The sequence below is a fragment of the Pongo abelii genome, chromosome 6 (assembly GCF_028885655.2).
Source record: "Pongo abelii isolate AG06213 chromosome 6, NHGRI_mPonAbe1-v2.0_pri, whole genome shotgun sequence".
Lineage (NCBI taxonomy): Eukaryota > Metazoa > Chordata > Mammalia > Primates > Hominidae > Pongo > Pongo abelii.
Genome location: NC_071991.2, coordinates 44,747,149 through 44,771,257, shown reverse-complemented (window position 1 = coordinate 44,771,257; position 24,109 = coordinate 44,747,149). Strand labels below are relative to the sequence as shown.

The 24,109-nt window shown below is 37.3% G+C and overlaps 1 protein-coding gene across 19 annotated transcripts in view; it reads left to right on the top strand.

Moving 5' to 3' along the window:
- The window catches only part of SUGCT (succinyl-CoA:glutarate-CoA transferase), a 735,129-nt gene that overhangs the window by 138,088 nt on the left and 572,932 nt on the right, over positions 1 to 24,109 (top strand). For 16 of the 19 annotated variants that reach the window (XM_063725726.1, XM_054560560.2, XM_063725727.1 and 13 more), the window contains one exon: positions 1,339 to 1,482. The exons of the other annotated variants lie outside the window; for them this stretch is intronic. In XM_063725726.1, the coding sequence (XP_063581796.1) occupies positions 1,339 to 1,482 (144 nt within the window). The remainder of the gene's footprint in view (positions 1 to 1,338; positions 1,483 to 24,109) is intronic. 19 annotated transcript variants of the gene reach the window in all.

Here is a 24,109-nt window from a genome sequence, read left to right as displayed (position 1 = left end):
AGACATTTCCAAGTTTCATGACAATATCGTCCTTGAAATTGTATTGAAAAGCAGGGAAAAATAAGTTTAGTTACTATACAGTCTCAGTTACTTGCTTTAAACATTATTTTGCAAAACAGTACTTTTGCAAAACAATTAACATGGTTTATGATGCGCTACAAAAAAAGGACAAATTAACTTCTGAAAATGATTCAACAGAAGCTAGACTTAATTGATAAGGAGGTAATTGAATCATTGCATCAACCAGATGAAATATGAAATGTGAGTTTTTTTAGGTATTCTGTGCGATTTAAGGCTTAGCAGAATTAAAGGTAGTGACAAGTAGAAACTATCTGATATATCAATGACTAATAACAATGTTGATAATTTTGATGGGTGATTTTTATTTTGTGTCAAGTACTGTTCTAACATCTTTACATATGGGCCAAGGATTGGATTGTCAAATCAGACTGACATGAAGTGGAGATGTTAATCAATATTAAGCTTTCCTTATAATTTCAAGAATACAAGCAATCAAAAGGCTCAGAAAAAGCAGAGATGGGTCCGGGACATTGAGAGAGGCCCCCGGATCCTTTCTTACTGCAGTAGACAAAACTCTGTGGCCCAAAGCAGTAGATGAGGTCCTTAATGAAATGTATGAGTTATTACCAGGGAGTGTTACAGTCTGTGAAACATCTCCATTTTATACCCAGATAGTTGCAAAGCTCATGCCCTGTGCCCCGTGCTCCATGTTCCATAAATCTTGAGATTCTCAGTTTGTTTATCATAGTAATCCTAATCCAGGGGCAGTCTGCTAACAGCTTTTTATGGGTAAATAGTCTTTTTTTAAATTATTAAGCAAACACTGTTAGTATTTTTGCCAGCTGTTGGCATGCTTATAAGGAGGTTTGACCAGATTTTTTACCTTCTTTTTTTTTTTTTTTCGTGAGAGAGCCTCTCACCCAATAGGAGAAAAACACTGCTTTAACTCTTTCTCCCCAACAAATTAACTCATTTAAATTCAATTAATTTTTTTAGCATAAACAAGATAAAATTTATCAAGAAGGAATTTAAAACATTGAAACATCAGATCGGTTTCTAAAAAATCTTTTATTTTTAGTTTGGTTAGTAGGCATTGGGGAGAGAAATACACTGAGAAGTATATAGTAAATATAAATATTTTCCTGTTACCAACAGATATTCACAATGGCAATTTATTTTATTAACTTTCTTGTGTGTATGTGTCTGCATAGTTAATAGACAATTCTTTTTTCTATTTCACATTAGAAGATTTGAGAAATCATATGATTCTTTTAATGTTTAATTATTTCTTCTTTCTCAACCCAACCTTCAAATCAGAATGGAGATCCAGTTCGCCCAGGAGTAGCTATGACTGATCTTGCCACTGGCCTGTATGCATATGGAGCTATTATGGCTGGATTGATACAAAAATACAAAACTGGGAAAGGACTGTTCATTGATTGTAACCTACTGTCATCCCAGGTAACAATCCAACTAACATTTCAGATAATGTTATAAAAACTGTGTCTGGGTTATACCTTTTCAGATCAAATTCTATGGTCACATGTACAAAAACAATACAAAAACCAACACAACAACAATGAAAACTGTTTCGTTTTGATGTACTTGTTTCTTTTCTTTTCTTTTTTTTTTTTTTGAGATGGAATTTCGCTCTTGTTGCCCAGGCTGGAGTGCAATGGCGCAATCTTGGCTCACTGCAACCTCCACCTCCTGGGTTCAAGCGATTCTCCTGCCTCAGCCTCTTGAGTAGCTGGGGTTACAGGCATGTGCCACCACGCCGGGCTAATTTTGTATTTTTAGTAGAGATGGGGTTTCTCCATGTCGGTCAGGCTGGTCTCGAACTCCTGACCTCAGGTGAGTTGCCCACCTCGGCCACCCAAAGTGCTGGAATTACAGGCATGAGCCACCACGCCCGGCCCATGTACTTGTTTTCATATTAAAATACATGGACCATGAAGATTTTGTTGTAATGTAGACATCATTGTTGAACTCAAATTTTCCAGGCTGTTTTTACTAGAATGTGTTTGTTGCTTCTTGTAAGACAAGAGATATAGTTGCTTCACATGTATTCTGTAACTTACTTTGACTTGTTTCTTCACCTTTTATGTGCCATGAACCCCTTTGGTAGTCTGGTGAAGTCTGGACTTTTCCTTGCAATTGTGTTTTTGAACACATAAAATGAGGTACTTAGGATTACAAAGGAAGCTAGTTATACTGAAATATATTCAATGGGAAAATCAATTTTGCATTATTAAAAATATATAATTTTTACTGACACATTAAACCACAATATCTAATAGTGGGTATAACACTATTACAATTTTGAAGTCATGTTGAGCATAAATGGTATTTCATGGTATCTGTAGTAATTGTGATATGATACAAAGATATGCATAATATTTATTCGTGATCAAGTCATAGGTACCGCTAATATTCTTGTGGGTTGTCACCTACATTTACAATAGAATAAAATGATAAATTTTCGAGGTTGATGAAAATAAAGATACACTTTTTTTTCACTTGAGTTGATTAACTCCCAGAAATCTGTTTATAGACCCCAGATAAAGAATTCCTGGTTTCTGTAGTTGTCAGTTATGTTGTGCTAAATACTAAACTGGGGTAATAAAAGGGTTAACTAACTGTCAAAATGACATTTTGCCTTCTTTTCACTGGATCAGACCCAGATGCTGTACCATATGTGGAAGTTGATTCTGAATAGATAATTTTTCCGTGATAGAAAAGGAAAATATCTGATTTGTGCAAGGAGACATTTTACTGTGGGAAAAACTACTTTCTAGACATAGAGACCCCAGTTGGGAATTTCAGATTTAAAAGGCATACATGGGAAAATAGTAAACTTGGAACACTGCTTTGGATATTTTTTCCTCTTAGGCAAAATTAAGGAGGTATATAGAAGTAAAAAACATCAATATGGTTGAAAATAAAATACTCTGTATGGGTTTTTACATGACAGTGGCTTCGAGTCACAGTCAGAATTTTAATGTTTCTATAAAAGGTAAAAGAACTCTGTTCAAATGAATGGTTTCACTCCTTAATGGAGAACTACAGATGTTAGTTATGGGAGGGTGCAGAAAGTCTTTTCTTCCTCTAATTTTAAGCTGTAAGGAACCTGAGGTAGGGTAAGCAAATGAATAAAAGTTGCACATCCAATAAGTTTGGAAGCCATGAAGGTTTCATGGGTGTGTGACCTGTGCAGTCATGGGTAGCCCTGGGCTTAGTTAAATGTTCTGCTGTCACTGTCTTGAATTTGTTAATAACGTCCACAGGAGGCCGTACAGTTTTTATTTACACCAGTACTCACAGATTACGTAGCAGGTCATGGAGTTGAGACTCTACTTAAGTCTCCTGATTTTTAGCTAGGCTGCTTTACTCTAATATATAAAGAGTATTGTATTATTTAGATGAGTATCCTAGAGTTTAATTCACTTCTAGCATCTAACTAGTGGTTCACCATATGAAGGTGTGTATTTCCCTGGGAGTAAGGGTGGGGAAGGTGGAATCACCGCAGGGCTGCTTCGAAGTGAGGGCACAGTGAGGGCAAACTCATGCATATACACACAGGTATATAGTCAGTCATTTTTGGGGGGTGTGTGTGTGTCTGTGTCTATTTTTATTGTCCCTGTTTCTCCCTGAGACTAAATTCTATGACTGCTGGGACAATGTTTCTGCTTACCATGGTATCCTCAATGCCCAGCCCAGCCTTTGTCAAAGATTGGCTTTTCCAATCCTTTGAGATCAATGTGAGAACTACTGTTACCAGTGGGAATGTCTCGTAACCCTTAGATTTGCCAAGGAAGATGAGAAAAGATAGTAAACCATTAGAATTATGATAAGTACTCGATAAACAGCTAATGATGAGATTATTTGCTTTTGGCAAAAAAAGTAGCAGTGATTTGGCCTATTGTACTACAGTTAACTCAGATTGCTAAAATTAGTGTATTTCAGTCTCATTAACCATCTTTCTTTTTTTCTTTTTCTGTCGCCCAGGCTGGAGTGCAGTGATGCCATCTTAGCTCACTGCAACTTCCGACTCCCAGGTTGAGGCAATTTTTGTGCCTCAGCCTCCCGAGTAACTGGGACTACAGGCGTGTGTCAAAACTCCTGGCTAATTTTTTTTTTTTTTTTTTTGTATTTTTTGGTAGAGACGGGGTTTCACCATTTTGGCCAGGCTGGTCTTGAACTCCTGACCTTGAGTGATCCACCTGCCTCAGCCTCCCAAAGTGCTGGGATTATAGGCGTGAGCCACTGCACCCGGCCAGAGCCACTGTGCTGAGCAAGAGTTCTGTTTCTTTATTCATAAATTCTATTAGGTGATGGTCTTTTAAGGCAAAGAATATGGCTCTTCATAGACTTGCTACAGCTGCCCCATTCAGAATAGCTTCTGGGCTGTGAGTAGTGGTTAGAGAACTTCAAAAGGCAATTTAACAGATAATTTATTCTACAGCTTACCTGAAGTGCAAGGCAATGCCTGGTAAGAACTTTTTCACTCTCTGGATTTGCTGCATCCTGAGCTCTGTTTTTCTCTGTTTGCCTCTGCTTTATTCCTTGTCTCTGTCCTCCCTTTCTTCTCATGTGCCCTTCTCTAGCCTGGGCATCTCTTTTCTCCTCTTTTTCTCTCTCATCTTTCTTTACTTTCCTGTTTTCCTTTCTCCTCTATGCTCTCGACCTTCTTTCCTCTCCCTCCCTTTTATCCATCCTTCCTTATGTGGAACTAAGGTTGTAGCAGTTTTTGTTTCAGATCTTACATTTTTTTTTTTTTTTTTAAGTGATATGGTCTCGTGCTTTTGTCCAGGTTGAAATGCAGTGGTGCGATGATAGCTCACTGAAACCTCGAACTCCTGGGCTCAAACAGTCCTCCTTCCTCAGCTTCCCTAGTGGTTTGGACTAAAGGCGTATGGCATTATGCCTGGCTAATTTTTGTATTTTTTTTTTTTTTAGAGATGTGGGGGTCTGACTATGTTGTCCAGGCTAGTCTTGAACTCTTGGCCTTAAGGGATCTTCCTGCCTTGGCCTGCCAATATGCTGGTATTACAGGTGTGATCCACTGCATCCAGCCAGATCTTACCAGATCTTACATTCTTATACCATATTATTCCAAAAAGTTTCAGAATCTTACAGTAGTTCCCATGAGATATAAAGGAAGTTCCCTTTCCTAGAAGTCCCAGAAAACAAGAACATAATTTCACTGGTTTAAGGGACCATTCCTAAACTGATAAATGGGGCCTGAAAGATAGAATACACTGAGTGGCATAAGCGATTCCTGGTACTAGAGATGGGGTTAACGCCACCCACACTGTATGGCTGAGACTGGGGGACAGGTGAGTCCTCCAAAGAATGGCATGGTTATTTTTTGGCCAGAAGAGAGGGAAATGGATGTTGGGGAAGCAATCCACAAATATTTACTATGCTAATGTAGAGGGTTGTTTTTAGGATCTAATACAATAAAGGATGTGAAAAATACTTTGTAAATCAGAAAGTATGATGATGACAAGCATTAATTTTATTAGGTTATTGAAAAAATACTTCAGTGTTACTAATGTTAGATTAAAAAGTTGGCTATTATAATTATTTTATCATAATTATGATAACTTTTCATAATAGATAAACCGTGACTGACTTTAATTTGTCTTTCAATTTAAGATAACACTTATAAATTCTAGAACTAAAAACCAACCACAACATGATTAAAATCTGCTTTATGTAAATAAGGAGTGCTATTTGTAGGTACTTTCTAAAAAAGCGTAACAGGAAACTTCACCTTTTTTAAAATTAAAAAAAGTTTTTTTTTTTGAATATAAATGTTCACCTGCGTTAAACAGGTAACATTTGAATTTAATTTCAGCTGCCTGAAAATGAATACAATTTCATGCAGTAGTAAAAAACACACTTTCCTACTCATTTTGATTATATTAAATAGAATGACAAATGATTATAACATTGAATGTTAGTTGCTAAAAATGAAATTTTTATATTCCTCTTAAAAGTGATCTAGTGTAAAAAAGACAATTTACATCTCATTGGAATAGTAGCTAATTGTTAACTCAGAAATGATTGCCTCAGCCACAACAAAACCATTTCAAGTAGTTCCTTGTAGAGACATGACAATTGCCAGGATGTGGTTTGTAGTGGGCACCACATTTTTTATAGTTTTAAGGCTATAAACTTTTAACCCTTGTCAAAAATTCTTTTGCTTTTTTTTTTTAGTCTGAATATGATTTAAATTTGTCCAGTCAAGACAACTAACATCAGCATCTAAACAGTGTTCTTTAGATGATATTGGTAAATAACAAGGAAGCGGGTTTGGATGTGGTTCTACTTATTATGTTACTCTATTCTTCTGTTGTGGCTTACAGAAATATCTTTTGGAAGTTTTAATGTCCTTACTGTACTTAATTGCAACCAGGCTCCCTTAATTACTACTACAAATAGTTAGTTTTTTTAGCACCATAATTATTTGCACATATAGAATATTTTGTCACTTTTGATGTCACCATCCTTTACTCACATATGTACATTGATCATATTATATGAACATACTCAAGTAGATACAATTTTAATTCTTATCATTTTGACTGATAAACTTTTGAATCTCAAACAAGTATAGTAATCTAAAATTCATTGTTTTGTGTCCTTAGATATACCTGTGTTTCTGCTTTTTTAAGCAACTCTATATCTTTTTTTAAACAATTTTATTGAGGTATATATTACATATCATAAAAATGACAACTTAATGATTTTAGTAAGTTTAGTGGGTTATGTAACCATCAGTATTAATCAGGTTTTGATGAGTACCCGTATTGTTACTTCTGGTGCGGGTCTTGCCTATGAGGCTAGAATGGACGAGTTTCGAGTGGGGAGAGATCTGGGACTAGGCTGACTTAAAAGAAGGGGCCCATTATGACTTCCGTGGGCCCTGGGAACTTTTGCCTTTGTGGGTTCTTTCCTTCCTAAAAATATTAAAAATTACATTCTGTAACTGCATTGGTATAAAGATGAAGATAATTCATTATTCTGCATTTATTATTATTACACTCTTTTTCTCTGATTTTGAATGAAATGAAAATTGAAACATTTTTGTGTACCCCTAAAGTATTGTGGATCTTAAGCATTGTGCCTACTGTGCCTAATTGATAGATCAGCTCTAGAAGAATTACCTTGAGAAAAGCCCGTGAATGTACAAATCTGTGAGGAAAGCAGTTGTGTATCCAGGAAGGAAGTAGAGCTGAAAGCTGAGAATGTGTTGAAGCATGAGTATAGGATGAAAAAATAGAGAGGCAGCACAGTCTATGACAAAGGAAATTAAGAGAACTCCTCAAAGGGAGTTTTGTTTTTTCTTCCTTTGAGGGAGAAGGAAAAATAGAAGGTTATAGCAGAAATTTGGGTATGATACTAGCTGTGGGCTTGTAATATGTAGCTTTTATTGTGTTGAGGTACATTCCTTCTACACCTAATTTATTGTTAAGTTTTTATCATGAGAAGATGTTGAATATTGCTAAATGCTTTTTCTGTATTCACTGAGACAATCGTGTAGTTTTTATCCTTCATTCTGTTAATGAATCCAAAGCAGTCTCAGGTGAAAAACACAAAGCTAGAGGCATCATACTTCTTGATTTCAAAATATAATACAAAGCTATTGTAATCAAAACAGCATGGCATTGGCATGAAGACAGACATGTAAACCAAAGGAGCAGCATAGAAAGCTCAGAAATAAATACACACAGTTACAGGCAATTGATTTTTTTGTTTGTTTGTTTTTGATGTTTTTTTGGAGACAGAGTCTCAATCTGTCACCCAGGCTGTCCAGTTTAGCAGCATAATCTCACTCACTGCAACCTCTGCCTCCCAGGTTCAAATGACTCTCCTGCCTCAGCCTCCCAAGTAGCTGGGATTATAGGCACAAACCACCACACCCAGCTACTTTTTGTATTTTTAGTAGAGACAGGGTTTCACCATGTTGGCCAGGCTGTTCTCAAACTCCTGACCTCAAGAGTGCTGGGATTACAGGCACAAGCCACCGCACCCAGCCTGAATATCCTGTTTTACCAATACAATTTATTGGAGACTGTAGTTTCCCTATTGTGTATTGTGGCACCTTTGTCAAAGATCAATTGACTGGCCAGGTGCAGTTGCTCATGCATGTAATCCCAGCACTTTGGGAGGCTAAGGTGGGTGAATCATTTGAGGTCAGAAGTTTGAGACCAGCCTGGCCAATGTAGTGAAACTCCATCTCTACTAAAAATAAAAAAATTAGCCGGGTGTGGTGGCATGCACCTGTAGTCTCAGCTACTTGGGAGGCTGAGGCACAAGAATCGCTTGAACCCAGGAGGTGGAGGTTGCAGTGAGCTGAGGTTGCGCCAGTGCACTCTAGCCTGGGTGACAGAGCTAGACGCTGTCTCAAAAATACCAAAAAAACAAAAACAAACAAACAAACAAAAAAACCAAACTGGATATTCAGATGCAGAAGAATGAGGTTGGACCCTTATCTTACACTATATACAAAAGTCAACTTAAAATGGATTAAAACGGCCAGTGCAGTGGCCTGTAATCCCAGCCTGCAGGAGTATCACTTGAGGCCAGGAGTTTGGGACCAGCCTGGCCAGTATAATGAGACCCTGTCTGTACAAAAAAATACAAAAATTACCCGGGCATGGTTGTGAGCACCTGTCACAACCATGTGAGGCTGAGGTAGGAGAATTGCTTGAGCCCAGAAATTAGAGGTTACATAGAATTATGAGCATGCCACTGAAGTCCAGCCTGGGCGACAGAGCGAGACCCTATCTCTAAATGTAAATAAATAAATAATATGGATTAGAGGCTGAAACATAAGATCTAAACTGTTAGACTATGAGAATAAAACATACAGAAATAGCTTCTTGACATTTTTTTTTTTGGTGAAGATATTTGGATATGAGCCCAAAAAGCACAGGCAATGAAAGCAAAACTAGACAAACAAGATTGCATCAAACTAAACAGTTTCTGCACAGCAAAGGGAACAATCAACAGAGTGAAGAGACAACTTACAGAATGGGAGAAAATATTTGCAAAGCATTTATCTGATAAGGGGTTATTATCCAAAATATATAAGGAACCCAAACAGTTCACCCCATTAAAAATTGGGCAAACGACCTGAATAGACATTTCTTTCTTTTTCTTTTTCTTTTTTTTTTTTCTTTTTTTTGAGACGGAGTCTTGCTCTGTCACCCAGGCTGGTGTGCAGTGGTGCCATCTCAGCTCACTGCAACCTCCACCTCCCAGGTTCAAGACATTCTTCTGCCTCAGCCTCCAAAGTAGCCAGGATTACAGCTGCGGGCCACCATGCCCAGCTAATTTTTGTATTTTTAGTAGAGACGGGGTTTCACCATGTTGACCAGTCTGGTCTTAAACTCCTGACCTCAGGTAATCCACCCGCCTTGGCCTCCCAAAATGCTAGGATTGTAGGCATGAGCCACCACGCCTGGCCAGACATTTCTTAAAACAAGACATACAAGTGGCCAACAAGTATCTGAGAAAATGTCCAACACCATGAATCATCAGGGAAAATGCAAATTAAAACCACAACCTCAAACTTGTTAGAATTGCTATTATCAGCAAGACAGATAATAACAAGTGTTGGCGAGGGTGTGGAGAAAAAGGAACCCTTACACACTGTTAGTGGGAATGTAAATTAGTATAGCCATTATGGAAAGCAGTATGGGGGTTCCTCAAAAGAATTAAAAGTAGAACTACCATATGATCTAACAATCCCACTTCTGAGAATATATCAAAGGTGAGGAAATCAGTATGTTGAATAAATATATGCATTCTCGTGTTCACTGCAGCATTGGAATCAATCTAAATATAAATCATCAGATGAATAGATAAAGAAATGTGTTATATATACACAATGTAATTTGGTTTAGCCTTAAAAATGAAGAAAATCCTGTCATTTGCAACAAGACATATGAACCTGCAGGACTAAGTGACATAAGTCAGGCACAGAAAGAAAAATATCACATGGTCTCGTATATATGTGGAATCTGAAAAAGTTGAACTCATAGAGGCAGAGACTAGAATGGTGGTTGCCAGGGCCTGGGGGTTGGAGGTGGGGGCAGGGGGAGATGATGGTCAAAGGGTCAAAGTTTCAGTTAGATGGGATGAGTAAGTTCTGGAGATCGATTGTACAGCAAGGTGACTAGAGTTAATAATAATGTATACTTTAAATTTCCTAAGAGATTAGATCTTAAATGTTCTTATCATTAAAACACAAGTATATGAGGTGATGAAGGACAGGCATGGTGGCTTATGCCTGTAATCCTAGTGCTTTGGGAGGCTGAGGCAGATGGATCACTTGAGGTCAGGAGATCGAGACCAGCCTGGCCAACCTAGTGAAACCCCATCTCTACTAAAAATACAAAAATTAGCCAGGTGTGGTGGCGGGCACCTGTAATCCCAGCTACTCTGGAGGCTGAGGCAGGAGAATTGCTTGAACCTGGGAGACAGCAGTGGCAGTGAGCTGAGATTGCACCACTGCACTCCAGTATGTTAACTAGCTTGATTTAATCATCTCACAGTGTAGTCATAGATCAAAACATTATATGTACTATCAATATTTGTAATTTTATTTTCAATTAAATAAAAAATCATCAATTTAAAACATTGGAAAAAAAAGTATCTGTTATTAAGATGAATAATTAGGAAGTTAAAGACAAACCAAAAAAGGAAAAATCAGATTACTTCCAAAGAAGTAATGCTATTGGTTAGGTTAAATGCAAATTGACTTCAATACAAAATATGGTTTGCTGTCTTTTTGAGGAAAACTGAGCGAAATATAAGTGAATTGGGAACATGCTCTGGTTCTGTATAAATGAAGTCATTAGTTATATTCATGGGCATTGCATATTTTTATATGATATGAACCACAAATGAGGAAAATCAGGTCTTCAACTTGTGATAATTGATAATTACTAGTGGGAGAATATCCCAAAGGAAAAAAGAATAAAATGGGGAGACATTTTATGGTGATGTAACTTAATTTTCTTATTAGATACTTCAAAACACTTTGGAGCTTTCAAATGTTCTGAAACAATAGAAAAATAATTAAGTTCAAGATATAAAAGAAATAGAAATGGAAAGATCTATTGATGTTAACATGTATTTCCTGAATTTAGATTTTGTCCTTGGAGAACCTAGTAGAATGATGAATTTGATGGACTATTCCTAAAGCTGTGTTTAATGATATTGGAATCATATATATTGTCTACTTTCAGAGTTAGAACAATTTGTTTTTGTTACTAAGTTAATTAATTTCACCTTTATCTTTGTATTTTCTCAGGTCAGGGAATTTTTTATTTTATTTATTTATTTATTCTTGTTTTTTTCTTTTTTTGGGGGGGCAGGAATTTTATTTAGAATAAAATGTTGCCATCGTGTCCCTGTGTATTGGCTAATCAATGGTGACTATTTACCCATCTTAATTTATGGACATGTCTGTAGACTAGATCATGTCTCTCTGGTCCCAATTATTATGCCATCATTGTAGCTAAATGATAAAGAAACCTCCTGCATCAAGCATTGTGGCAAGGTGTAATTCTAGGAAAATTACTTTAGTTCTTCACAGAATGGGTATGAGGTATAATGGTGAGTACTTTTTTAATGTTTATAATTGGTTTGTAGCCTAGAGTCATTATATACCAGCAATGATAATCAGACCTTAGTTAACTGGAGAGCTTAGCAATCTAACATTATGGTTGATTTCATTTTCTAGATGAATAATAGTTAAAAGATAGCTGCTTTAGTTTAAACCCTTGTCAGAAAAATTCTTCTAAAATGCTTTAATTTACTTTTCTATTGTGATCCGTTCCATATGCTAAATATATTTTCACCTCCAAGGGTATTATTCTGATCTAATTCCTTTTACATATTGATATTCACTTAGGAAGTAAGAAATTAAGTTGCATCTGTACAAACAGAATCCAACCATCCATCCCTGCTCCTCATCTATTATATGCCAGAGTATACAATGAATGATAGATAAGCCAGCAAGTTTCTTGCCTCATGGAAATTTTATTGCAGTTGGGGATATAGACAACAAACAAGTAGTTAGTAATAAATGTACATTAGGAAACACAGGGTTTGCTAAAGATAACAGGGGCACTTGTATTAGGCTGGGTAGGAAAGATTACTTTAAGGAGTTAAAATTGCGGGGATGAGAAGGAGCCTGCCACAGGACTAGCCAAGTCAAGATACTCTCGCCTCTGTCTTAGGAGAACCCCTTTTTTTTAAGTTTCATTAGGTCCACATGGATAATCCAGGATAATCTCCCATCTCAAGATCTTTAATGTTATCACATCTATGATGTTCCCCTTACCATGTAATGTGGCATATTCATAGGTTCTGGGGATAAGGACATTGACATCTTTGGAGACTATTTTCAGCCTACCACAGGTGGTAATACGGAAGGAGAAAAGGGTAGACATAGTAGTGGTTAAACATTGTAGAACATGTCAAGCTTTCTCCTGCTTCAGGCCTTTGCATTTATTGTTTGGTGTGACTGAAAGCCTTCTCCTAGAAGTTGTGATTGGTACTAAATCTGGTCATTTCTTCATACTCATGTGAAGAATAAACATTGGGTGTGGCATTTCAAATAATAACCCTATGTCCTATAGTTAGTAGGTCCATTCAAAGTAAGGAATCAGTAACAGGCTGTTTTTTGTTTCTTTGTTTGTCTGGGAAAGAGGGACTTTCTTGGCAGCACATTGGGCCAAGCCTGTAGAGCCAGAGTTGACTACTAGTGTTGTTTTGGTGGAATGGTAGTAGAAGCAACACAAGACTGCAGACAGCTTTAATCTTTCTGTCACTTGGACCCTGACTGGAGGGTGGTATTGAGAAGGTTGACATGGCTTCTGGAAAAGAGTGCCATGGTTATTATCCTTGCCTGCTGAGGTGCAACACTGGGAGGGTGCTATAAGTTTGCTGATCTTGGCATAGATACTGCATTACATAGGCTGTTTATATTCTCTAAAGTTGAATTATTGTGATCAGCACTGAGTGATAGAACTTAATGTGATGATCATATATTGATTTTTTTTTTAATCTTACAACCTTGCTGGACTCATTATTTAGTTCTAAGAGTATTTTAGTGGATTCTGTAGGATTTTTCCTGTGTGAGATTACATCATCTGCAAAATAAGATAGTTTTACTTTTTTCCTTTCCAATCTGAATGCACTGTATTTCTTTTTCTTGCCTAATTGCCCTGGACAGAACTCCAGTACAATGTTGAATGGAAGTGGCAAGAGTAGGCATCCTTTTCTTGTTCCTGATCTCAAGGCAAAACATTTCAGTCTTTCACCATTATGTATGATGTTAACTATGTTTTTTTCCTTGATACTCTTTTTTTTTTTAAAGTCAAGGTCTCTCTCTGTCACGCAGGCTGGAATGCAGTGGCATGATCATGGCTCACTGCAGCCTTGAACTCCCAGTCTCAAGCAATCCCCCACCTCAGCCCCCTGAGTAGCTTGGACTACACGCATAGGCCATCATGCTCAGCTAAATTTTTTTGAATTTTAGTAGAGATGGGGTCTCAGTATGTTGCCCATGCTGGTCTCAAATTCCTGAGCTCAAGTGATCCTCCTGTCTTGGCCTCCCAAAGTGCTGGGATTACAAGCATGAGCCATAGTGCCTGGCCTTCCTTGATACTCTTTAACAGGTCAAGGAAGTACCCTCTGTTCCTAGTTTACTGACTGTTTTTTATCATGAAAGAGTGTTGAATTTTGGCAAATGCTATTTCTCTGACTATTGACATGATGATTTGTGTCACTTATCCCATTTATATGTTATTTGGTTATTGATTGATTAACAGTTGACATTGATTTTTGTATATTGAACCAATTTTTCAACCCCTGGAAAAATTTCAGTTAGTCAAGTTGTATGATCCTTTGTATATATTGCTGTACTCAGTGTGCTAGTATGTTGCTGAGGATTCTTAGATTTATATTCATAAGGGATATTGGTCTTTATGGTCTGTAGTTTTCTTATGATGTTTTTGTTAGTTTTTGGTGTCTGAGTAACATTTGCCTCATAGAAAGAGTTGAAAAGTATTCCCTCCTCTCCTTGCTTTTGGAAGAGTTTGTGACGAATTAGTACTAATTTTTCTTTTATTGTTTGGTAGAATTCATCATTGAAGCTAAAAAAAAGAAAACAAAGCCTGGGTTTTTCCCCCCTAAACTTTAAACTCATTCTGCTGAATTTTGTGTTTGCCAGGCTGCTAGTATTTAGTTACTAATGAGGCTGTTGGTTCTCAAGCCTGGTAGAAGTGGATGACAATACGGCAAGTTAAGATGTCACAAAGCTTGCCGGTCTTATTAAAATTCAGGTTTTTTTTTTTTTTCTTGGATAAAAACTCATCAGTTATTGCAAGGCTTTAGTTAATTTCCAGAGTTTTCAAAAATTTGATTTTGAGAATTTTTGCCAGTGTTCTTGTTGCTTTTATGGCAGAAGGCTTTATTTCATCTTTGTCGAGTGTGCTTATTACCCACATCTATAATTTAAAATTCCCTATTAGCTCCACTAAAAAAAAAAAAGAGGAACAGATGAGATTAATTTTGATTATATATTTTATTCAACCAAATATATCCAAAATATTTTCCTTTCAAAATGTAACATTTGTATAAAATTAATAATTATTTTACTTTTTTCTTATATGATGTCTTTCAAGTTATATATGTAGTTGTACATTTACAGCACATCTTGATTTGGAATATTGCCATCAAAGTCTCAATAGCCACATGTGGGCAGTGGCTATTGTAATGACTAGAATAGTCTGAGAACACAGAAGAATGGGCTGATGCTTTGAAATTTCAGTCTTTTCTTTCTTCCTTCCATACTCATGTTGAAAGTGAAAAATAATGTTTAACCACTACTACGTCTCTTTCCTCCTTCCGTATTATCACCTGTGGTAGGCTGAAAATAGTCTCCAAAGATGTCAACGTCCTTATCCCCAGAACCTATGAATATGCCACCTTACATGGTAAAGGGAACATCATAGATGCGATTAAATTAAAGATCTTGAGATGGGAGATTATCCTAGATTATCCGTGTGGGCCTAATGAAACTTAAAAAAAAGGGTTCTTGTAAGAGAGAGGCAAGAGTATCAGAATCATTACAATAGCCTCTCCTTACCTGTGGGGGATACATTTTAAGATCCCCAGTGGATGCTTGAAACCATGGTTAGTACCAAACCCTATAAATACTGTGTTTTTTTCCTATACATGCATACCTATGAATAAATTAGGCACAATTGTGTGTAATTTATTCATAGTTATGCATGTATAGGATTTGAACAATATGGTAAAATATTTGAACAATATGGCCTAATTTGAACAATGGTAAAATAGAGCAATTGTAACAATATATTGTAATATCTCTCAATAAATTAGGTATTGATGGGACGTATCTCAAAATAATAAGAGCTATCTATGACAAACCCACAGCCAATATCATACTGAATGGGCAAAAACTGGAAGCATTCCCTTTGAAAACTGGCACAAGACAGGGATGCCCTCTCTCACCACTCCTATTCAACATCGTGTTGGAAGTTCTGGCCAGGGCAATTAGGCAGGAGGAAATAAAGGGTATTCAATTAGGAAAAGAGGAAGTCAAATTGTCCCTGTTTGCAGATGACATCATTGTATATCTAGAAAACCCCATTGTCTCAGCCCAATATCTCCTTAAGCTGATAAGCAACTTCAGCAAAGTCTCAGGATACAAAATCAATGTACAAAAATCACAAGCATTCTTATATACCAATAACAGACAGAGAGCTGAATCATGAGTGAACTCCCATTCACAATTGCTTCAAAGAGAATAAAATACCTAGGAATCCAACTTACAAGGGATGTGAAGGACCTCTTCAAGGAGAACTACAAACCACTGCTCAATGAAATAAAAGAGGATACAAACAAATGGAAGAACATTCCATGCTCATGGGTAGGAAGAATCAATATCGTGAAAATGGCCATACTGCCCAAGGTAATTTATAGATTCAATGCCATCCCCATCAAGCTACCAATGATTTTCTTCACAGAATTGGAAAAACTACTTTAAAGTTCATATGGAACCAAAAAAGAGCCTGCATAGCCAAGTCAATCCTAAGCCAAAAGAACAAAGCTGGAGGCATCACACTACCTGACTTCAAACTATACTACAAAGCTACAGTAACCAAAACAGCATGGTACTGGTACCAAAACAGAGATATAGATCAATGGAACAGAACAGAGCCCTCAGAAATAATGCTGCGTATCTACAACCATCTGATCTTTGACAAACCTGACAAAAACAAGCAATGGGGAAAGGATTCCCTATTTAATAAATGGTGCTGGGAAAACTAGCTAGCCATATGTAGAAAGCTGAAACTGGATCCCTTCCTTACACCTTGTGTAAAAATTAATTCAAGATGGATTAAAGACTTACATGTTAGACCTAAAACCATAAAAACCCTAGAAGAAAACCTAGGCGATACCATTCAGGACATAGGCATGGGCAAGGACTTCATGTCTAAAACACCAAAAGCAATGACAACAAAAGCCAAAATTGACAAATGGGATCTAATTAAACTAAAGAGCTTTTGCGCAGCAAAAGAAACTGCCATCAGAGTGAACAGGCAACCTACAAAATGGGAGAAAATTTTCACAACCTACTCATCTGACAAAGGGCTAATATCCAGAATCTACAATGAACTCAAACAAATCTACAAGAAAAAAACAACTCCATCAAAAAGTGGGCAAAGGATATGAACAGACAGTTCTCAAAAGAAGACATTTATGCAGCCAAAAAACACATGAAAAAATGCTCATCATCACTGGCCATTAGAGAAATGCAAATCAAAACCACAATGAGATACCATCTCCCACCAGTTAGAATGGTGATCATTAAAAAGTCAGGAAACAACAGGTGCTGGAGAGGATGTGGAGAAATAGGAACACTTTTACACTGTTTTTGGGAGTGTAAACTAGTTCAACCATTGTGGAAGTCAGTGTGGCGATTCCTCAGGGATCTAGAACTAGAAATACCATTTGACCCAGCCATCCCATTACTGGGTATATACCCAAAGGATTATAAATCATGTTGCTGTAAAGACACATGCACACGTATGTTTATTGCAGCACTATTCACAATAGCAAAGACTTGGAACCAACCCAAATGTCCATCAATGATAGACTGGATTAAGAAAATGTGGCACATATACACCATGGAATACTATGCAGCCATAAAAAATGATGAGTTCATGTCCTTTGTAGGGACATGGATGAAACTGGAAACCATCATTCTCAGCAAACTATCACAAGGACAAAAAAGCCAAATGCCACATGTTCTCACTCATAGGTGGGAATTGAACAATGAGAACACATGGACACAGGAAGGGGAACATCACACTCCGGGGACTGTTGTGGGGTGGAGGGAGGGGGGAGGGATAGCATTAGGAGAGATACCTAATGTTAAATGATGAGTTAATGGGTGCAGCACACCAACATGGCACATGTATACATATGTAACAAACCTGCACATTGTGCACATGTACCCTGAAACTTAAAGTATAATAATAATAAAATTAAAAAATAGTATATATATTGTAATAAAAGTTATGTGAATGTGGTCTGTCTCAATATATCATTACAATATGTACTATACTCACCTATTTCTAGATTGCAGTTGAAAGTGGAAAGTGAAACCACAGATTAGAGGAGAGTACTATAGTTTGTGATGTGATAATGGTAGCAAGAAGTTGAAGTGATTTGAGGAATGAGGTCACACATCTAACGAATGCGCTCAGCCTCTAGAAGCTTAAAGAGGCAAGGAAACAGATTCTCACTTGAGAGCCTCCAGAAGGAACCAGCTTTGTCGACACCTTGACATTAGCCCATGAGGAGTGATTTCAGACTTCTGACCTCCAGGATTATAAAATAATAAATTTGTCTTGTTAGAAGCTACTAAGTTTAGGGGCAATTTGTTACAGCAGCAATGGGAAATGAATTTACCACCTTAGCAGGTGGAGGTGGCTACAGACAGTTTAGGTTTTATATACCATATGTATATACATACATTCTGTACAAATGAAGGTCTATATCAGTTCTGATTCAAGCTTTACATTGCTGGTGGAGTTGTACTCATTTTTAATTTCAGCAATTTTATATTTTAGGTGGATTTTCATAGGGACAGGGGATTAACACATTGTTGAGAGACAATTGTAAGAAATTTCAGCCTTGCTCTAGAGTCTGTATTTTTTAAAGTTCCAGGAACACTGTCTTCTTGGTGGGATAGTTATTTTCAGTTCAATCAGTTCTTCCTGAAATTGAACCACACTTACAGGATAGACGATAATTCAGATGCATTTTGAGGTTTTCTTTAAAGGAAGCTGCAGACACTTAAAGCATGATTTGAAATCATGTAAGTTATTGAGTCCTTTATGAAATGATGATTTCCTTTCCACCAGACAGCTCTGTAATTCTTTTATATCTTTGATTCTATTGAACTCAAGCCAGGTCACAATAGTAAAATGAGTACATTCTCCTTTTGCCTTCTGCTAAGTCTGTAGGCCCAGTTTGAGTTTGAAATTTGTACTTCATTAAGTAAAGACATACTTTTAAAATTCTGTGACTGTAGTTTCTGGTGCAGTATAGTCACATATGTTTTGTCAGGTTTAATAATGCACTATCTTATCTTGTAAGCCCCTGAGGGAAAATCAGGTGCATCCATCTTTCAGTCTTTTAACTACAGAAGCTCTTGACTTGAGATATCAGCTCAATGATCTTAAATTTAGTTTATTCTGATACACATTCTACTTCTGTATTTTCTAACTATCCCCAAGCTGTTGCAGATTGGTATGTAACGTCATGAAAAAAACCATATTGGTCACTTCATCATATTATTTAATGAAACCGATTTAGAAGACAGGTTCAGAGCTGTATTTGGAGCATAAGTTTTCTGTCAATGGAGGCTGGAATTAATGAGTTGCATTTTTGTTTGTTTAAAAGTGTTGGAAACTTTTTTTTAAATTGTATGTAGTCATATTTGGTAATGAGAATTTTTCTGTGTTTAAACCATACTTAAGATTTTTATGGCAGCTTGTTAGGTCTTATTGTTGTCACTATGAAAACGTGAGTATTAATCATTTTGTTTTTGTTGTTATCATTAAAAGTCTCAAGTTGAGTGTGCTTTGACACTCAGAAGGACTCAACTTGGTCTCTAAGCTGTACCTTGATCCTTTACAACACCAGTGCTCAACGTTGGCTGCCCATTGGAATCACCTGTGGAGTTTTCAGAACTTCTGCTGTCTCTTTCCCATCCGCAGAGATTCTAATTTAACTAGGGCATGGTCTGTGTACTGAGGTTTTAAAAATCTCTCTGGATGATTCTGATATGCAGCAAAGTTTGAAAACTGCTGTCCCACGGAATAAGTCATGAACTTATGATGTATAAAAGTACCAGTGAGCTTTTTGAAAAAATGATTCCTGGGCCTCACACGCAAGCATTGAGATCCACTCAGTCTGGGGCAGGATTCAGGAATCTGCATTTTGGAGCAGCACCCCAGATAACTCTGATGCAGTAGACCCAGGGGTTACAATTTAAAAAGAAAGTGTGTTTTAGGGTAAACCTGCAAGGTGTGTCTCTTATATAGACAGGCTTCTTGGATGGTTCCACTAATACTATCATTTGATACTCCTAAAATTAAATGGCATTGAAATTCCCCCAAATAATGTTTAATCAAAACTGAAGTTGTAGCAATTTTCTTGGCTTGTCTGGGGGATAGTTCTGTACTTAATGTCTTTGCTCTACAGGCTACCTCAGGACAGGGGACTAAAAGAACATATAGTGATTTAGAAAGAACTTTTTTTTGTTTTTTTGAGATGGAGTCTCGCTCTGTCGCTCAGACTGGAGTGCAGTGGCGCAATCTTGGTTCACTGCAACCTCCGCCTCCTGGATTCAAGCAATTCTCCTGCCTCAGCCTCCCTAGTAGCTGGGATTACAGGCACGCACTATGGCGCCCCGCTATTTTTTGTATTTTTAGTAGAGATAGGGTTTCACCATGCTGGCCAGGCTGGTCTTGCCTACTCCTGACCTCAGGTGATCTGCCTGCCTCAGCCTCCCAAAGTGCTGGGATTACAGGCGTGAGCCACCGCGTCTGGCCTAGACAGAACTTTAAGTCTTGATGACTGTGTGGATACAATGAACACAAGTGAGGCAATGAGGATATGGACTAAGTGAATAACAGCAGCTTACCTGTGTAATCTGGTAGTCTTTAGGAGTGTTTAGGAGCTCTTTATCTGAAGCCCTTGTCCTGAAGGGAAGCAGAAGCAGAGAGGGACATTCCAATGGCCATAGACATGAACCTCAAGTTAGACTCTGCTGGTCACATATTGGTTCCAGAGTTTACATACCAGTCTTTTAAATCATATTCACTTCCCATAGATGCGTGATGATGATGATGATGATGATGATGATGATGATGATGATGATTTGAGACGGAGTTTCGCTCTGTCACTCAGGCTGGAGTGCAGTGGCATTGTGATCTCGGCTCACTGCAACCTCCGCTTCCCAGGTTCAAGCGATTCTCCTACCTCTGCCTCCCAAGTAGCTGAGATTACAGGTGCCCACCACCACGCCTGGCTAGTTTTTGTGTTTTTAGTAGAGACGGGGTTTCACCATGTTGGTCAGGCTGGTCTTGAACTCCTGACCTCAGGTGATCCACACACCTCAGCCTCCCAAAGTGCTGGGATTACAGGCGTGAGCCACTGTGCCTGGCCCTGTTGATGCATTATTAATCTTGGCACTTTGAAAAATGAAAATTTAAAAGCTAGCTTAGCTGTCAGTTGGAAAATACGCTGCGCAAAATGCTTAGATTCTGAAGTAGTTCTGTGGTGAAGGGCATTTGTTAAATTAACCAGAAGCTGTGTTTTATTAGTGTACGTGCAAATCATTTACACAAATGATTGAAATGTGTAACAGATATATAGAAAATAGAGACAAAGTCTTATCTTTCAGTGTTTCTTCATTATGACTGTAAAAGCATAGTACTTTTTCACATCTTTAACAAAAGAAATTCATATTAGAAAAAAATGCCAAAATGATACAAATGTATAATTTAATAAGTAAATTTTTTTTTTGCATTTCCACTCAGTGATAACTACTATTAAAAGTTTGGTAAGTGTTTTAGAAAAGAAATTATATTTAAAGGCTGGGTGTGGTGGCTCACGCCTGTAATCCCAACACTTTGGGAGGTCAAGGCAGGCGGATCACCTGAGGTCAGGAGTTCGAGACCAGCCTGACCAGCATGGTGAAACCCCATCTCTACTAAAAATACAAAAATTAGCTGGGCATGGTGGCTCACACCTGTAATCCTAGCTACTGGGGTAGCTGAGGCAGGCGAATCACTTGAACCTGGGAGATGGAGTTTGTAGTGACCCGAGTTTGTGCCACTGCACTCCAGCCTGGGTGATAAAGCAAGGCTCTGTCTCCAAAAATAAACAAACAAATAAATAAAAGAAAAAATCTCACTAATGAATGTTTCTTGAATTTCTTCCAGGGACATAAATAAATATTTTCTTTTAGTGGTATAATTGGCCATAATGTTTTGGCTTCGGATGAAAACTAAACTTTAGAATTTAGTTATGTCATAATGTAAACATTGTCTGTATGAGAATTTTGTAAAAATAATTGCCTATTTAGGTGCATAGATAAATTTTGCATTGTTTAACACTTGCCCAGTTCCTCTCCTTACACCCCCTTGTCTCTCCTCTACCATATGCTTAATTGCTGCATCCATTTCTTTTTGGAGGTTCTGTAGTGTAGGTGCTGCTGATGGCAGAACTAGCCATGATTTACTTTGCCATGTGTAGGGCAGGTTCTTTCAGCCTTCATCACTGACTGTTTCTGAACTCTGCAAAATACACTACTTGACAAGTCATGTTAGGCAGCACAAAAGTACCCTATATGATGATAATATATCCTTGTTGGGTGACTGAGATGCTGTTAATAGTTTGGATGCCTTAAGTTAATAGTTTGGGTTGGTCTTGTTTGAATTTATACACTTAATTAAGAAATAGTGGAGAATTTAAATGTAAGGTAATTTTGTGCAAGTCACAGGAAAATAAAAGATAGGTTATTACTTATGCTAGTTTCCTTTTTTTATGTGAAAATTCTGAATTGCTTATTGAAAAGACTAAAGTTAAATATTCGATTCCCTTGCAGAAGAGGATGAACACGTGCTTCACTTACTTTATCGCTGGATGGCACTGTGTGCTCTTGGACTGCCGTACAAATGGGATCTCTTTGGTGGTCAAAATGTTGTGTACCCATGTTTCTGGAGAAGGCTTTTTGTGTTCTTTTCTAATGTTTGTAATAGCATGTGTTACTTGTTGTCAAGTACATATTACATTTTATATTGTACTTATTAGTAGGAGAATATTTTAATTTCAATGCAATGCAAATTATTTTTCCCTTATAAGGCAAAATCTCAGAGAGAGGGGGAAGGGAGAGAGACAGAGTGACTCGTGTGTGTGTGTGTGTGTGTAATTAATTTTAAGCTTATTGTTGAATTAACTTCTCTCTCCATTTGGTAACCTTCCTGTATAGGCCTCTAGGGTAGTGGTTAGGAAAACCTTAGTCTTTCTCTCGTGTGTGTGTGCATTTGTGTGTGTGTAATTGATTTCAAGCTTATTGTTGAACCCACTTATTTCCATTTGGTAACCATCCTATATAGGCCTCTAGAGTAGTGGTTAGGAGCATGGACTCTGGAGCCAAACTACATTGATTTAAGTCCTTAATATACTACTAAGTAGCTATGACCCTCAAGCAAGTCATGAAATGCTCTATGCTTTAGTTTCCTCATTCACTAAATGGGAATAATAATAGGTTTGCCTCCAAGGATTGCTGAGGATTAAAATGAATTAATTTTTGTTAAGTTCTTTGGCAGTGCCCATTACATAGTAAGCACTAAATAAGTGTTAGCTTTATGACTATATTATTATTACCACTACCTTAGTTTCTTCTTTTTCTTCTCTTTCCTTCAATCCCTCTTCTGTCCATTTTCACCTTATTACTACGTTCCTTAGCCATGCATGTCCTGCCCTAGGAGCCCACTGGTTGCAGCAAAGCCTGATTTTTACCTAAAGCGTTTACTTTTTGATAGTCTTGCAATTATGATGTCTTCCATTATGAAGTAAGAGTCTTACTTTGCTACTACTTCTTTTTTCTTAAATTTCAGTTAGGGTAATGTACATGTTAAAATACTTCAACCAAAATTAAATGAAACTTGCTGATGGCATATTTCTTATTGTAAACATCCATGTGAAGCTTATGGATTCTGGCTGATTCTTAAACTAGACAGAGAACTGAGATAACAAGAATGTTCAGGAAAGACCTCTTTGATAGTGAGCTGTGATGCAAATCTGATCATTTTGAGGAAAAGTACTCCAGTGCACATTGACCTCTTTCACTAAAAGAGATCTTGAGGTAACTGAGGTCCAGACCTTTAGCATTAAATTGGTGAAAATCAGTACAATGAAACAAAGCTCAACATGAATTAGTACAGCAACACATATTACCCACTACAAGTAAAACTGTTATTCTCTTTTTTTGGGTCTTGTTTTGTTTTTGGTTCTATCAACAAACTCCTCTTGACTCTAAACTGCATGATTTCCTGAACTTTCTGATGTACTCTCAAGCATGTCCTATATACATGAAGGATGTCAAAACTCAGAGATGAAATTTTTTTCAAGGTGATTCGTAACAATGGTATTTGAATTTTGTCCCTGCCCAAAATTTGTATTAAGAATAATCTAAGACACATGATATTGTTTTCCTCCTTCTGTTTTTTAAACATAGCCCTTTTTTTTTTGCCTCATGTAACCTCAAAACATGTTCATGTCCTTCCTTTCCCTTCCTTCCCTTACCATCCTCCTTCTCTTCCTTGCCTCCTTTGTGTTTCCTTAACCTTTTTTTCTTGAAGTTAGCTACAAGCCATGCATGGCCAAGTAATGTTGACCTTATAATTTGGAGACTAGGATAGAATTCCAAATACTTGTTGTTTTTGAG